Raw genomic sequence first — 14,157 nt, 5'->3', positions numbered from 1 at the left:
AGAGAAGGACCATAAGGGGCAGGCTGGAATTGGAATGGGGTGTCCAAAAAGAATGTGAGACTACGGTGCTGGTGGTTTAGTCTCCAAGTGGTGTCCAACACTGCAGCCCCATGGACTGTACTCTGCAAGGATCCTCTTCCCATGGGATTGCCCAGGCAAGAATACTGGAGTGGGTTGCCATTTCCTTCTCCAGGGGATCTTCCTGACTCAGGGATCGAACCAGGGTCTTCTTCATTGTACCGGGATTCTTTACCAACTGAGCCAGCAGGGAAGCCCCTGAGACTATACCACCACTATAAAAATCTAGAGGTGACTTTTCCATTAGCAACGGCCCCCTTTTTCCAGCATGGCTGTTAGTTCTCTCAAACTAGGATCTATTTCCCCACAGGACTGATCCTGGCTTCCTTCTTTTTTTCTCTTTGTATCAGACAGCACTGAAGACTGCTGGAATTTTCATGGCAACTGCCGTGACAGCTGTTTCAAGAATGAAAAAGTCTATGTTTTCTGCCTGAGTGGTAAACTGTGCTGTGTGAAGCCCAAGTACCAACCACATGGTTTACCAAAGTAAATTGAAAGTTGAAGCCCAAGGGCACAAAAATGAAGACAACGTTGCCCTGAGCCTAACTTCAGCGATTCCTGAGTTTTATTAAAACGCTTTTGGCTGACTTCTGTGTGTTTCTCTTAGTATACCTAACCAAATTCCAGTAGAAAAAGTGGGTAAGGAAGTAAACATTGGAGAGGAACCCAGACCTCCTATGTGCTAGGTAGGCACTTACTACCTCACCTATTCCTTTCAAGTAACCTGAGAGGTAGATACTGTCATCACTTTTTTGGTTGGGGAAGCTCAGGTTGTTTTGAAGAGGTTCACCCAACTCCAGTTACATAGTTAACATGAGGAGCTGTTGAGATTACACATTAGCTTGCATGGGTGCATGTGTGCTAAGTTGCTTCAGTGGTGTCCGACTCCTTGTGACAGTAGCTCACCAGGCTCCTCTGTCCACGGGCTTTTCTAGGCAAGAATACTGGAATGGATTGCCATTTCCCCTCCCAGGGGATCTTCCCAACCCAGGGATCGAACCGTCGTCTCCTGCAATGGCAGACGGATTCTTTACCAATGAGCCACCTGGGAAGTCCTAGACTGAATGTGTTCCCCTCTAAATTCATATATTAAAGTCCCAAGCCCCAATATGATGGTATTAAGGGGCAGAGCCTTTGGAGGGGTGATTTGGTGGTAAAAGTAGATCCCTTATGAATGAGGTTAGTGCCCTTTCTAAAAAAAAAAACATTCCGGAGAGCTCTCTTGCACCTTTTACCAAGTGAAGACACAATGAGAAGGCCATCTCTGAACTAGAAGCTGAATCTGCTGGTGCACTAATTTTGGACTTCCCAGACTCCAGATCTATGGGAAATAAATGTTTATTGTTTAAACCACCCAGTCTGTGGTAGTTCATTATAGCAGGCTGAACAGATTAAGACACAGGTGTCTATGTCTTCAGGTTTTTCCTCTGATATTGAGCCAATTTCCCTGGGAAGGATCCTCTACAGCCCTGCTCAGGAGGTACAAGTTTGTCACTATCCTCAAAATGGAGATGGGAAAGAAAACTGAGTTTTTACTTTCTTTATTATTTATTTATTTTTGGTTACACTGGGTCTTCGTTGCTGCACATGGGTACAGGCTTCTCATTGTGGTGGCTTCTCCTGTTGCAGAGCACAGGCTCTAGGCTCATGGGCTTCAGTGGTTGTAGCACACGGGCTTGGTATTTGCGGCCTGTGGGTTCTAGGGCATGCAAGCTTCCATAGCTGTGGCACAGGAGCTCGTTAATTGTGACTGGTGGGCCCTAGAGCCCAGGCTGAGTAGTTGTGGTGCACAGGCTTTAGTTGCCTGTGGCCTGTGGAATCTTCCCAGACCAAGGATTGAACCCATGTCCCCTGCATTAGTAGATGGATTTCTATCCACTGTGCCACCAGGAAAGTCCTGGGTCTTAACTTTAAATATGTAAAAGTTTACTTGACTCTCCTGGGTTCAATATGATACCCTTGCTTTCAACTGGCATAATATCCCTTGCCCCTTTAACCAGACACTCCTCAGATAGTAAGGCTCTAGTCTTCTGCTGAGATAATAGAGGGATGGTCATGGGGATCACTGAGGGACACTACAGAGCTTGCCTACAGGGGATCAGACAGAGATGGAGAAGGGAGCCAGGGTTTATAGCAACTGGGGCTCAGATTTTGGTGGCTATGTTCTTGCTTGCAGTAGAGCCTGGGCAGGAATCCTGACCAGCAGGTCTGATTATCTGCAGAGCCACAGTCAGTTGGCCTTTTTTGTCTGATTTTGGTTCCCAGCCAATTAGCCACACCAGTCGTGGAGCCCATTCTATTACCACCCAGGCAGGGAAGCCAATTCACAGCCCTGTCCAAGCACTGAGTATAGCTTCCAGCCTTCTGATCAGGAAGCTTGACCAGAGTCCTGGGAACCCACAGAGCTCATTCTACAGCCACACTTGGGCAGGGAGCCAAGCTATCAGCTCTGCCCAACTGTTAACTTTCTCCTCTGGGCTTTCATAGCCAGAGAGCCTGAACGGTGACCCTGGGCAGCCTTAGAATTCAACCCAAGGCCGAATCTAGCCTACAGTTCTGCCCTGTAATTCAGCCCAGCCTATTGCCTTATCCAAGTGTTAAACACAGCTTGTCGTCCTACCCAAGCAGAGAATCTGGCCAGTGACACCACCCAATCATGGAGCATAGCCTGCAACCCCACCCAGTCAGAGAGCATTGTCTTCAGACCCATCCAACAGTGGGATACATCTGTAGGCCCCTCCCGGCAAGACAGCTGGCCAGCAGCCTTGCCGAACAGTGGCCACAACTGTGGTCTACCTGACTGTGAAGCCCAGGCAGGAAGTGAAGAGGAACTAGAGAGCCTGTTGATGAAGGTGAAAGAGGAGAGTGAAAAAGCTGGCTTAAAATCCAGCATTCAAAAAACGAAGATCATGGCATCTGATCCTATCACTTCATGGCAAATTGATGGGGAGAAAGTGGAAGCAGTAACAGATTTTATTTTCTTGGGCTCCAAAATCACTGTGGACAGTGACTGCAGCCACGTAAACTGATATAGCCACTATGGAAGATGGTATGCAGAGTCCTTAAAAAAATAGGAATAAAATCACCATATGACCCAGCGATCCCATTACTAGGCATATACCCTGAGGAAACCAAAACTGAAAAAGACACATGTATCCCAGTGTTCATTGCAGCACTGTTTACAATAGCTAGAACATGGAAGCTACCTAGATATCCACTGACACAGGAATGGATAAAGAAGCTGTGGTAAATATATACAATGAAATATTACTCATCCATAAAAAGGAATGCATTTGAGTCAGTTCTAATGAGGTGGACAAACCTAGAGCCTATTATACAGAGTGAAGTAAGTCAGAAAGAGAAATATAAATATTGCATACCGACACATATATATGGAATCTAGAAAGATGGTGCTGATGAATTTATTTTCAGGGTAGCAATGAAGAACCAGACATAGAGAACAGACCTATGGACATGGGGGGGGGGGAGTAGGGAGAAGATGAGATGTATGGAGAGAGTAATATGGAAACTTACAATACCATTTGTAAAATAGATAGCCAGTGGAAATTTGCTATATGACTCAGGGAACTCAAACAGGGGCTCTGTGACAATCTAGAAGGGGGGATGAGAAGGGAGATGAGAGGGAGGTTTGGGAGAGAGGGGACATGGGTGTACCTATGGCTGATTCTTGTTGATGATTGACAGAAAACCACAAAATTCTGTAAAGCAATTATTCCTCAATTTAAAAAATAAAATGGCCAAAAAAAGACACCTTCTTCTTGGAAGAAAAGCTGACAAACCTAGACAGTATATTAAAAGCACGGACATCTCTTTGCCAACAAAGATCCATATAGTCAAAGCTATGAGTTTTCCAGTAGTCATGTATGGATGCGCGAGTTGGACCATAGTGAATACTGAGCGTTGAAGAATTGATGATTTCAAATTGTGGTGCTTGAGAAGACTCTTGAGAGATCAAACCAGTCAATCTTAAAGGAAATTAATTCTGAATATTCACTAGAAGGGCTGATCCTGAAGCTGAAGCTCCAACACTTTGGCTGCCTGATATGAAGAGCCAACTCTTTGGAAAAGACCCTGATGCTGGGAAAGATCAGGAGGAGAAGAGCACAACAGAGGATGAGATGGCTGGATGGCATCACTGACTCAATGAACATGAGTCTGAGCAAACTCTGAGAGATAGTGAAGGACTGGGAATCCTGGTATGCTGCCGTCCATGGGATCGCAAAGAGTCAGAAAACAGCAACCAAACAGCAACAACCAAACAACAACAACAACAACAAAACATCCCATAAATGGTTTACACTTATACATAACAAATGAATTTCAAATAAAATTTTTAGGTACTTTAAATTTGTTACTCTGAGTGTTTTAAAATTTTATCATTTTGTAAGCTTCTATATAAAACGGTTCCATTTTTACTTTCCCTTTACCTTTTCATGTCTTCTCCAATCATTTCTCTTGTGTCTTTGCTCCCGTATTGTCACTCTGAGACTCTGTATCCACATTTTCTGAGACTTTATTTACACAAACTGACTTTAATTTTTGGTGTTCCCTTTCCTGTCATACTTCCTGCTCACGTTTCCTTGACCATGTGTCTTTATGCCTCCCCTCTGGCATCAAACGTGGTTCTGAGTCTCAACCAACAAACCAACAAATAAATAAATTTTGGCTGATTTAAAGAAAAACAATTTATTAAAAATGTATAATCAGAGATAATGTCAAGTTTGGTGAGAAAGTAGAGCAACTCTCCTTGCAGGGTTGAGAGAAATATGAATTGATAAAATCATTTTGGCAAATTGTTTAGAAATGTATTTGTGGGCTATGAAAGAGAAAATACACTTAAAACACCTAATTGTAGTGCATGGGCTTCCTGTTGCAGTGGCTTCTCTTGTTGCAGAGCATAGGCTCTAAGTTGTGAAGGCTTCAGTAGCTGCAGCTCGAGGGCTCAATAGTTGTAGCCCTTAGGCTTAGTTGCTCTGTGGTATGTGGGATCCTAGGTCCTGGTGCAAGAACTGAACCCACGTCCCCTGCATTGGCAGGTAGATTCTTAACCAATGGACCACCAGGGAAGTCCCCATCTATACCAAATTTGATGAGAGTTTTTATCATGAATGGATGTTGAATTGTGTCAAATGATTTTTCTGCATCTATTGAGATGATCATGTGATTTTATTCTTTGTTTTGTTAATGTGGTATGTCACATTGATTGAATTTTGGCTTTTGAACCATCCCTGCATCCCTGGAATAAATTCCACTTTATCATGGTGCACAATCCTTTTTATATATTGTTGAATTCAGTTTGCCAATATTTTGTTGAGATTTTTGCATCTATATTCATCAGAGATATTTCCCTGTACATTTTGATGATGACTTTTAAGATTTACTCTCTTAGCAACTAGCAGAAAACTTTTCAAAGACAAAAACTAGGAACTCAAGGTATCAAACAGATTGGAATGAATCTGCTCAGCTTAAAGCAAGAATTGAGAAGGAAGGGACCAGAGCCCTACCTTCTTAGCCTCTTAATTCCCTGATTTTGCCTTGAGAACCCAATCTAAGTATCTTAGATTTACACTCAAGGATTTTAAAATCTTATCACTATGCAATTCTCTGATTTATTTGGTGCCTGAATTCCTGGCGATAGCCATGAAGTATTTTAATTGTCTCCAAATGGCTTACAAGCCACCATTCCTGTTTATATAACTCACCTATCTGGAGTATCCTCTCATGCCTCTCTTCTTCTTCACCATTTCTCTGAAATCTATCTTCCTTCAAGACTTAAAGGAGTTTCATGAAGACTTCCCTAAAATCCTGCCCTTTGTTGATTGTCTCCATGTTCTGTCCTACCATAATGTGTTTTTTGATTTGACTCAGCACAGGTTACTTTATATCATTTCTAGTCATGTAGCAGTTCTGCCTGACTACAGTGAGAATATACTTGAAGGTCATTAAAGCTTTTCATCAAACATTTCTGGCTTTCGGCATTCTATGTTCATGATAGGATTCACTTCTTGGCCCTCTTGTGGTTGTATGGGGCCATGTCACTCTCACAGGTAGTGACTTATGAACATCACTTCCAAGGTCAGGGTATACAGTGGCCTGTTCAAGGCCCTCCAGAACTCTCTTTCCCTCTGCCGTGGTGATCGGCAACAACTGAGTGGCTATTTAATCAGTCAGGGTTCCAGAGTGAGAAAATAAGCAGAAGTGACCCTAGCAAACCTGCAATGGATATGCAGCATGAGTGAAAATTAAACCTTTGTTCTTATAAGATTATTTTTTGATTACTGCATCATAACCTAGTTTATCTTAATAGATTAGATAATAGAGAACAGTATTCTATACTGTTCTGTATTTCTGGTTCAACAGAGGACCCTATATATTGTATATACTTAAGCGAGATTCAATTTATTTGGCAAATTATTCTTGAATGTTTTTGAAAGGATATGGAGGTCATTGAAAATTGCCTACTTTCCTTTTCCTAAAGAAGGTGTAATCTTTTTAAGAACAGGAACCCTCTTAGACAGCTCTTCTCCCTTCACTCCCTAGCATTTTAGCCTGCAGTCTACAAGAAACTCTAAATAGCCTGGGTAGTTTTGGATGGGGTGATGTTAAAGAAGGACATTCTAGAAGGGGTAAAAACATGACCTGTTGTGAAGAGATCAGTAGTTGGTTCCTGGGAAAGAAGACAATGAAATGAAGTATTTAGGGAAAGAACAACTTTTAGAAAAGTTTAGGCAACAATAAAGATAAGAAACCCGGGGAGACATCCTGGGAGGAACAAGGAGAGCTAGGAACAGGGATAAGCTTGGAAACACTCTCTGATAAAATGCTGGGAACCTTCCTTATCATCTTTCACTAAGGCTCAGTCAGAGTTACGTTGTATACACTCCAGACATAGAGGAGAGATGTGTCCTTGAGGTTGGGTTCTGAGTAAGTGCTCTGGGTCTTAGATTTGAGACCCAAAGTTTCAACAGTTCCAACCTTGATTTTAAAAAGCATGGTGAACATAGTGGTCTCTGAATCACTGAAAATTCTTGTCCCTTTTACTGAATATTGACTATGTTGACAAGGAAGGAGAACCAAGGGGGCTTCAGGGAGGAAAGAAGTCAAGTCAAATGCTCCAAGAAATCAAGAAAGTTGAAAATTCATAGAAAATAACACTGGGGGCTTCCTGTATGCCAGGTACTGTTCTATGGGCTTTATTGACATTTCCTCATTTAATCTTCACAGCAAAGCTCCTGAGGTCAGTGATGAGGTTCAGATACATTAATTGGCTTATTCAAAGTCACATGGCTAGTAAGCGGCAAAGTGAGAATTTGAACCTAGATTTGTCTGTCTCCAAAGTTCATATTATTTTCATTACCCCACACAGGCATTGGTGACAGATTGTCAAATATCATTTCAAGTAATCTGAAAAAAAAAAAAAAAAAACACCCCCAGTATATCTATTTGCCATTGCTAATTGCACTTAGCACCAGGAAGAATCAGAGTAGGAATGTAATAAAAGACAGCACATTTCTTAGCCTTATTTGAACTAGGTAGTTTCATTTTCTTTCCACACTTTCCTCCAATATCTCCCATCCCTAAAAACTATAAAGAAATGAAATGTAGAATTTTACTTTCCTTTGATGCAGTGATAGAAACAGGGAAAAACCAGGGGCTGGTGGCTGAAATCTGAGAAAGTTGTGGAAGGGTCCCCGGAAAGATGTGATAAATCCCCTGGAAACATAAGAAAGTTCATTTTCTAGGCTAGGCACTCTCTGATGAGAGAGGCTTTGGTTTTCACTGGACCACTGGGTTTGATCCCTGGGTTGGGAATCCCCTAGAAAAAGGAATGGCTATCCACTCCAGTATTCTGGCCTGGAGAGTTCCATGGACTGTATAGTCCATGGGGTCGCAGAGAGTCGGACATGACTGAGTGACTTTCACTTTTACAGTAACAGTCAATAGTCAGGCGGAGAAGAGATGCAGAGTTTTCTGAATCTCAGACACCACCCTATCTTGCACTAGGCCAGAGATGGCAATGGTACCCACTTCAGGCTCAGAAAGAGGTAACTGGTGTTGAATAAAGGACCACAGCACTGCAGGAGCCTATTTCAAGAGGTCAAGCACATGTAGTTGGCATCAGGGCTGGGTTTCTGACCACACCTTCAGTATGGGGACTTTAAGCTCCTCAACATTTCACAGCAAAGTCCACTCATCAGTGCAAACCCCTTCCTGCTGAATGCCTCCTACTTTTTCACACTCTCAGATAATCTTCTCAATGGACCATTAATAGATTTATAGACTCTTTTTTTTTTTGGCTTTGTCATATAGCCTGTGAGATTTTAATTACTCAACCAGGGATTGAACTCAGGCCCTCGACAGTGAATTGGTAGAGTCCTAACCACTGGACCACCAGGGAATTCTCTGGATTCCTTCTTTCTAAATCTGTAATCTTGTCTGGAAAACACGTATTCTCACAAAGATTACCTCTAATCTTCATTCATTTCTCTCTCTCTTTTTTGCTCTGCTTCCACAGTTTTCTTTGCTCCTTTTCTTACTGACAGGCATTCACCCACTCATCAGATGCCTATGACTTCATGCTTGACAATAGAGAAAAGCTCAGATTTGTAGATATCAGTAAGAGACGCAGTTCTATTGTTTTCTGTCTTTTATAATAGTTTATGCCTATTAGCTAAAGAATCAGATTCTTTTTAGCCAGTCAGATTATTTTTCTTGGAGAGCTTTGAATGAAAGTCATGGCAAAATAGTTGGCTATCAGTAGAAATGAGGAAGTGGAGATGTCTAAGCTGAAGAATGCTGGATACCCCAGAGATGGAGATGAATATAGCTCAGGTGTGGGGGGATCCCTTTTTAGCTTGTAAAGTAACCAGGGCATTTTGTTTTTTAGTACCTTGTGCCAGATGGGAAAGGATTTGTTATGAGAGTCTCCTCTAATGATGAAAACCTGTTAGATAATGCACATAATGGATTCAGGCCATCTCTTCATTAGGCGACCTTATTCTGCTAATCAACAATCAGAAGAATAAACATGCAGAGCTATGATGGAGTTCTTTACTGAAGGAGAAGTAGATCTCAAAACAAGAGTGCAATAGTAAGAGAACCTCTGTGTCACTAAGGGGTCTTTGGATGTACAAAGGAAGTCCTTTAAATTTCTGTAAGAATGGTGCCCCTGTGAGTTTCCCAACTTCTCAGTCTCCAGTCCTTCAAGACTCTCAGCCGAGTGTCCTACGTTTCTAACTGGAAATATTTCCTTTCTCAAGAATGGAGGAAGTTGTGCCCCTTGGTCTTGTAACTCAAATGACACCTCAGGTTTCTTTTCTACAGTCCTTTTTAGAAGGAGAGGAAATGAGTTTCAGAGCTAATTTCCTCACTACTAATCCTTAGAAGTAAGCCCCTTGTCAATAGAGCACCTTTTCCTTTTTCATTCCTCTGCTGCCAAGGGTTGGGTCAATTATTATGACCAATTTGTCATCACTGGTCTTATACAAAGTGTTTTCCTATTTATTTTACTGATTTATTTATTTTTACCCTCATAATCCTGTGAAATCACAAACTTGAATCAAGATTGCCAGGAAAAAACATCAACGACCTCAGATGTGCAGATGATACCACTCTAATGGCAGAAAGTGAAGAGGAACTAAAGAGCCTCTTGATGGGGGTGAAAGAGGAGAGTGAAAAAGCTGGCTTAAAACTCAACATTAAAAAACCTAAGATCATGGCATCCTTCCCATTATTTCATGGCAAATAGAAGGGGAAAAAGTGGAAGCCACAGAGACAGATTTTATTTTCCTGGGCTACAAAATCACTGCAGACAATGACTGCAGCCACAAAATTAAAAGACACTTGCTCCTTGGAAGGAAAGCTATGACAAACCTAAACAGTGTACTAAAAAACAGAGCATCACTTTACCGCAAATGTCCATATAGTCAAAGCTATGGTTTTTCCAGTAGTACTAGTAAGCATCTTGTAGCGTGTACAGAAGTTAAAATATATGTAAAATGTATATAATGTAATAAAAAAGTTACCTCAACAAAAGATTTGGGGAACAAGACACAAAAAGACAAATACTGCATGATATAACTTCTTTGTAGAATCTAACAAATTTTTTAAAAAGTCCAACTCATAGAAACAGAGAACGGAATGGTGATTGCCAAACTCTGGGGGTGGAAGTGGTGGGACAAATATATATATGTATGGCTGGAAGAGCACAAGAAGGTGGCGTATCCAACAGCCATTCTACCACTGTGGTTGATTACTTATCTGTCTGTCTAATCTTAAATGACTGTTCCCTTTCTGGTTCACTGATCATGGCTCTGCCATGCTCATTGGGGCAATAAATACCAGTCTGGACTGCTCAGCATGGAGTCCTCTGACTGTCTTGCCAGCCTAGAAGCCTCCTATCTCCATCCATAATTCATGAAGTTCCTTCTGATTTTGACCGTTACCCTGCTCCTGGCCCAGGTCACCCCAGGTAAACAGGATCTTTCCCAAGAGAGAGCGGGTCAGGGAACCTGCTGCATATTTACGGAATTCTGGTGGCCCTAATAGTTTGGGCTGGGAGAATGGCCTTGGGCAGGGAGAATGGCCTTTGGATATCTCTCTAACCATATCTAGGATACCTCTCAAACTCAAAGGGGAAGTTTGAGTTCCCTGGTGCTGATTTTTCAGTGGTGTTAGTTGACCACTCTGACCTTCTCTATGGTTGGCTCTGGAGAAGTTGAACATGATTATGGTGAAGACAGGGTGGGTACTTGGAGGGGAGAGACTTGGACACAGAGTATGGAGGAAATGGGAGTTTTTCTAAAAACATTCCTTGGGATAATTTGAGTTTTGATCTATTATTGCCTCAATGAAAACAGTTCCTTGATTTCTGATTGTTTGAGGATTCTGATCCTACTCTCTCAGGCAAGCTCAACTTATCCGGGTTACTTTAGGTTATACCAGAGAGCTGTTTCTAATTCTAATCTTTACCTGTTAAGACCAGTGAAAAGCTCTGGAATGTTGTGAAAGAGAGTCTTACAGATGGCGTGCTGCAGTCCATGGGGTCGCAAAGAGTCAGACACGACTGAGAGGATGAACAACAACAAAGAAGACTTGCAGATGTTCTGATGGATGTATTTCAGATTCCCGTCCCTTTTCATTGATATGGTCAGAGAGGGTACCCAAAAGTGAAGGGAAAATATGGTTAATTGACACCTGGGCACCTGTGTGCATGCATGCTCGGTCACTTCAGTCATGTCCTGGGCACCTGCGTACCTTATAATAGGGGGAGATGAAACCCTACCTGGATACCTTATAATATGGGAGAGATGAAACCCTGGAGACGGGGGCCCTCTTGCCTCCCCCAAGGGAGCTGGCTGGGGTGGGGAAATGGCCAAGTAGGTCCCAGGTCACTGAGTGGGGAGAATTTTGGAATTGTTACTGGGGACACAAATGAGAAAAAAGAAAAGACAGTGACTCTAATCTCCCTTAAACCTGGAGGATGCCTTATGAGGGCTTTTTCTTCACATGTCTCCATATTTCCCTATAACTGTCTTTTCTGTTGGGCTTTGGCCTCCCCCTTCCCCAGCCTGCTGCTTATTTCTAGACTGATCCACCCCTCTCCTTTTCCTTTTAATTTCAGCCATGAAGTGTTGGAATATGTTGGGAAGATGCAGAGAAACGTGTGAACAGAATGAAGTGTTCTATATAATGTGCAAGAATTATGGTATGTGCTGTGTGTCTCCCAAGCACGTGCCTGTCAGAAACTGAATCTTCAAACATAGCTGGAAGATTGAGATAAATTTCTGTGGTCTGACACACCTTATCCAAACTTGAGTCTAACATCATTGGACCCTATGGTTCTGGTAAATCATTCTTGCCTGTACTTTTTGTGTCTGAGAGTTCTATTCAGTTATATTTAGAAATGTTAAATATATTATATTGTATATAATTTATATATATTATATTTAGAAATAAGGAATGGAGTAAGGTGCATATGGGTATTGTGGAGAACAGGATGGACCTGTTGGTAATAATTTCAGTCTTCCACACATCTCTCGGCCTGCTGGCCCATGGCTGGTCCCACATGATGTAAATAAGGAATGTTCATTCTACTCTCTGGTTCTTGTTTTCTAGACCAACACTGTCAATAGAATTTTCTGCATCAAAAGGATGGTTTCTTATTTGTGTTGTCCAATATGGTAACTGCTAGCCATGTATGGCTATTAAGCAATTGAAATGTGGCTAGTGTGACTGAGGAACTGAATTTTTAATTTAATCTATACTTCAATGTATAAAGCCAACTATGGCTAGTGGTTATTGTATGGGACAGTGTAGTTTTATTTTTATTTATTTATTTATTTTTGACAGTGTAGCTTTAGAGTCTAGAGATATAAAGCAGAGACAGTCTGGGGGCTCAGCCTCATGTATTTTAGGTGAAGTCAAGGAGGCAAGTTAGGATCTGCAAAGAACATAAGAACCCATTCTTAGCCTGCCGGTTCTCTTTCTGTATTTTCATGCCAAGGGCTTCAACTTTCCCTTGATAATACTTGCAGTTCTGTCCTGTTTGGGACTCCAGGATTATGTCATTCACCCTGGAGAGATTTGATATGGGGCCGCATGTGGATTCCCGCTCCATCTCTTTCCTTCCTTTTCTCCCTGGTTGGCACTGCTTGCTACTGAACTTCTGGCCAGTCCTTTTCCAGAACTTAGTCGGACCTGAGACAACAGGGATTTTCTTGCCTCCAGCTCCATGATTCGGGTCATGGTCCAGGTAGTCCCAACCCATTGCTACTTATCTGACTAGTCAGAAAGAACTGATTCTTTATCCTGAGTTGGAAAGTTCTATTCAGAGTTACCTGTCCACTATTCAGTCCCATTATATGAGAACACTGAATCTGGTCTCAGCCTTATGGCTTGATTCAGTCATCTCCAGCCTGCCTATTTGATGATTATCTCTAACCCTAGAGTCTAAGTATTACTGCTGTTGTCAAAGGATGAGCATTGGATTCAGGACCAGAAGGTCTGGCTTTAAATCCTTATCATTTGCTTCTGGGCAAACCATTCGATCCTCTCTGCTTTATTTTCTCATCTATAAAACAAGCATTTATCTTACCCAAAGCACAGGGTTATTATGAGGATTAAATAAAATAACAGGAAAGTGCCCAGTGCAGAGTCTAATACACACTTGATTCCAATAAATACAAGTTGAATCTAGATTGATCTGACTCCTTAATTTTCTGCTCTTAGACTCTGCATAGAAATAGCCTGCCTGTTAAAAATTAAGATCCGCCTTCTCCAGTTTGTCCCAACTCCTACTTGCCAGAATGAATCAGTCTTAAAATTGAAATGAAGCCCTTAACCTCACTACGTTTTCACTAATCATCTGAACCTCCTGATTTCACTTCCCTCTGTGCTCAGGTTGGAGAAAATGATCTAGCCCTGTAGCAGTTCTTTTGCAGACAGTCTCAATACCCATGTTCCACGCTGCTTGAAATAGTCCCAGTCTGGCAGAATGCAACCACTTGCTTGGCTTCTCCATATGTATGTTTTATCAGCTGGTTATTTTTGGAGAAAATTATCTACTTGGCCTCAGTGATTTCATAGGAAATTCAGGGCCTCAAACCTCAAATAGCATTCAATTCTCCTACACCTAATTTATTCTTTTCTTCTAGGAAGCTTGGCTTCTCACTCTCTGAAATCACTATTCCATGATTGCTTTCTCTCTCCTTAATTTTTTTTACTACTTCCTCAACAACTCTTTCATCTTCTCTTGACTGCTGCTGCTGCTGCTGCTAAGTCGCTTCAGTCGTATCTGACTCTGTGCGACCCCATGGATGGCAGCCCACCAGGCTCCTCTGTCCCTGGGATTCTCCAGGCAAGAACACTGGAGTGGGTTGCCATTTCCTTCTCCAATGCACGCATGCATGCTAAGTCACTTCCGTCATGTCCGACTCTGTGCGACCCTATGGACAGCAGCCCACCAGGCTCCTCTGTCCATAGGCGTCTCTAGGCAAGAATACTGGAGTGGGTTGCCATTTCCTTCTCCATTTTTCTTGACTAGATTTACCTATTCTT

The 14,157-nt window shown here is 42.1% G+C and overlaps 1 protein-coding gene across 1 annotated transcript; it reads left to right on the top strand.

The window, feature by feature from the left end:
* Nucleotides 1-10,515: 10,515 nt before the first annotated feature.
* On the top strand, nucleotides 10,516-11,850 carry DEFB121 (defensin beta 121). Its single transcript, XM_061125824.1, has 2 exons — nucleotides 10,516-10,570; nucleotides 11,723-11,850. Exons 1-2 carry the CDS (start codon nucleotides 10,516-10,518, stop codon nucleotides 11,848-11,850), a joined length of 183 nt encoding a protein of 60 aa, XP_060981807.1.
* Nucleotides 11,851-14,157: the final 2,307 nt, after the last annotated feature.

This window comes from Dama dama, chromosome 23, assembly GCF_033118175.1.
Source record: "Dama dama isolate Ldn47 chromosome 23, ASM3311817v1, whole genome shotgun sequence".
NCBI lineage: Eukaryota > Metazoa > Chordata > Mammalia > Artiodactyla > Cervidae > Dama > Dama dama.
Note: the sequence above shows the minus strand (reverse complement) of the source record. Positions and strands in the feature narration are given on the sequence as shown.

Coding starts and splice junctions, on each gene's coding strand:
- DEFB121 (XM_061125824.1), top strand. CDS start 10,516: ATGAAGTTCCTTCTGATTTTGACCGTTACCCTGCTCCTGGCCCAGGTC. Junction 10,571..11,722: donor CCTGGCCCAGGTCACCCCAG/GTAAACAGGATC, acceptor TTTTAATTTCAG/CCATGAAGTGTTGGAATATG.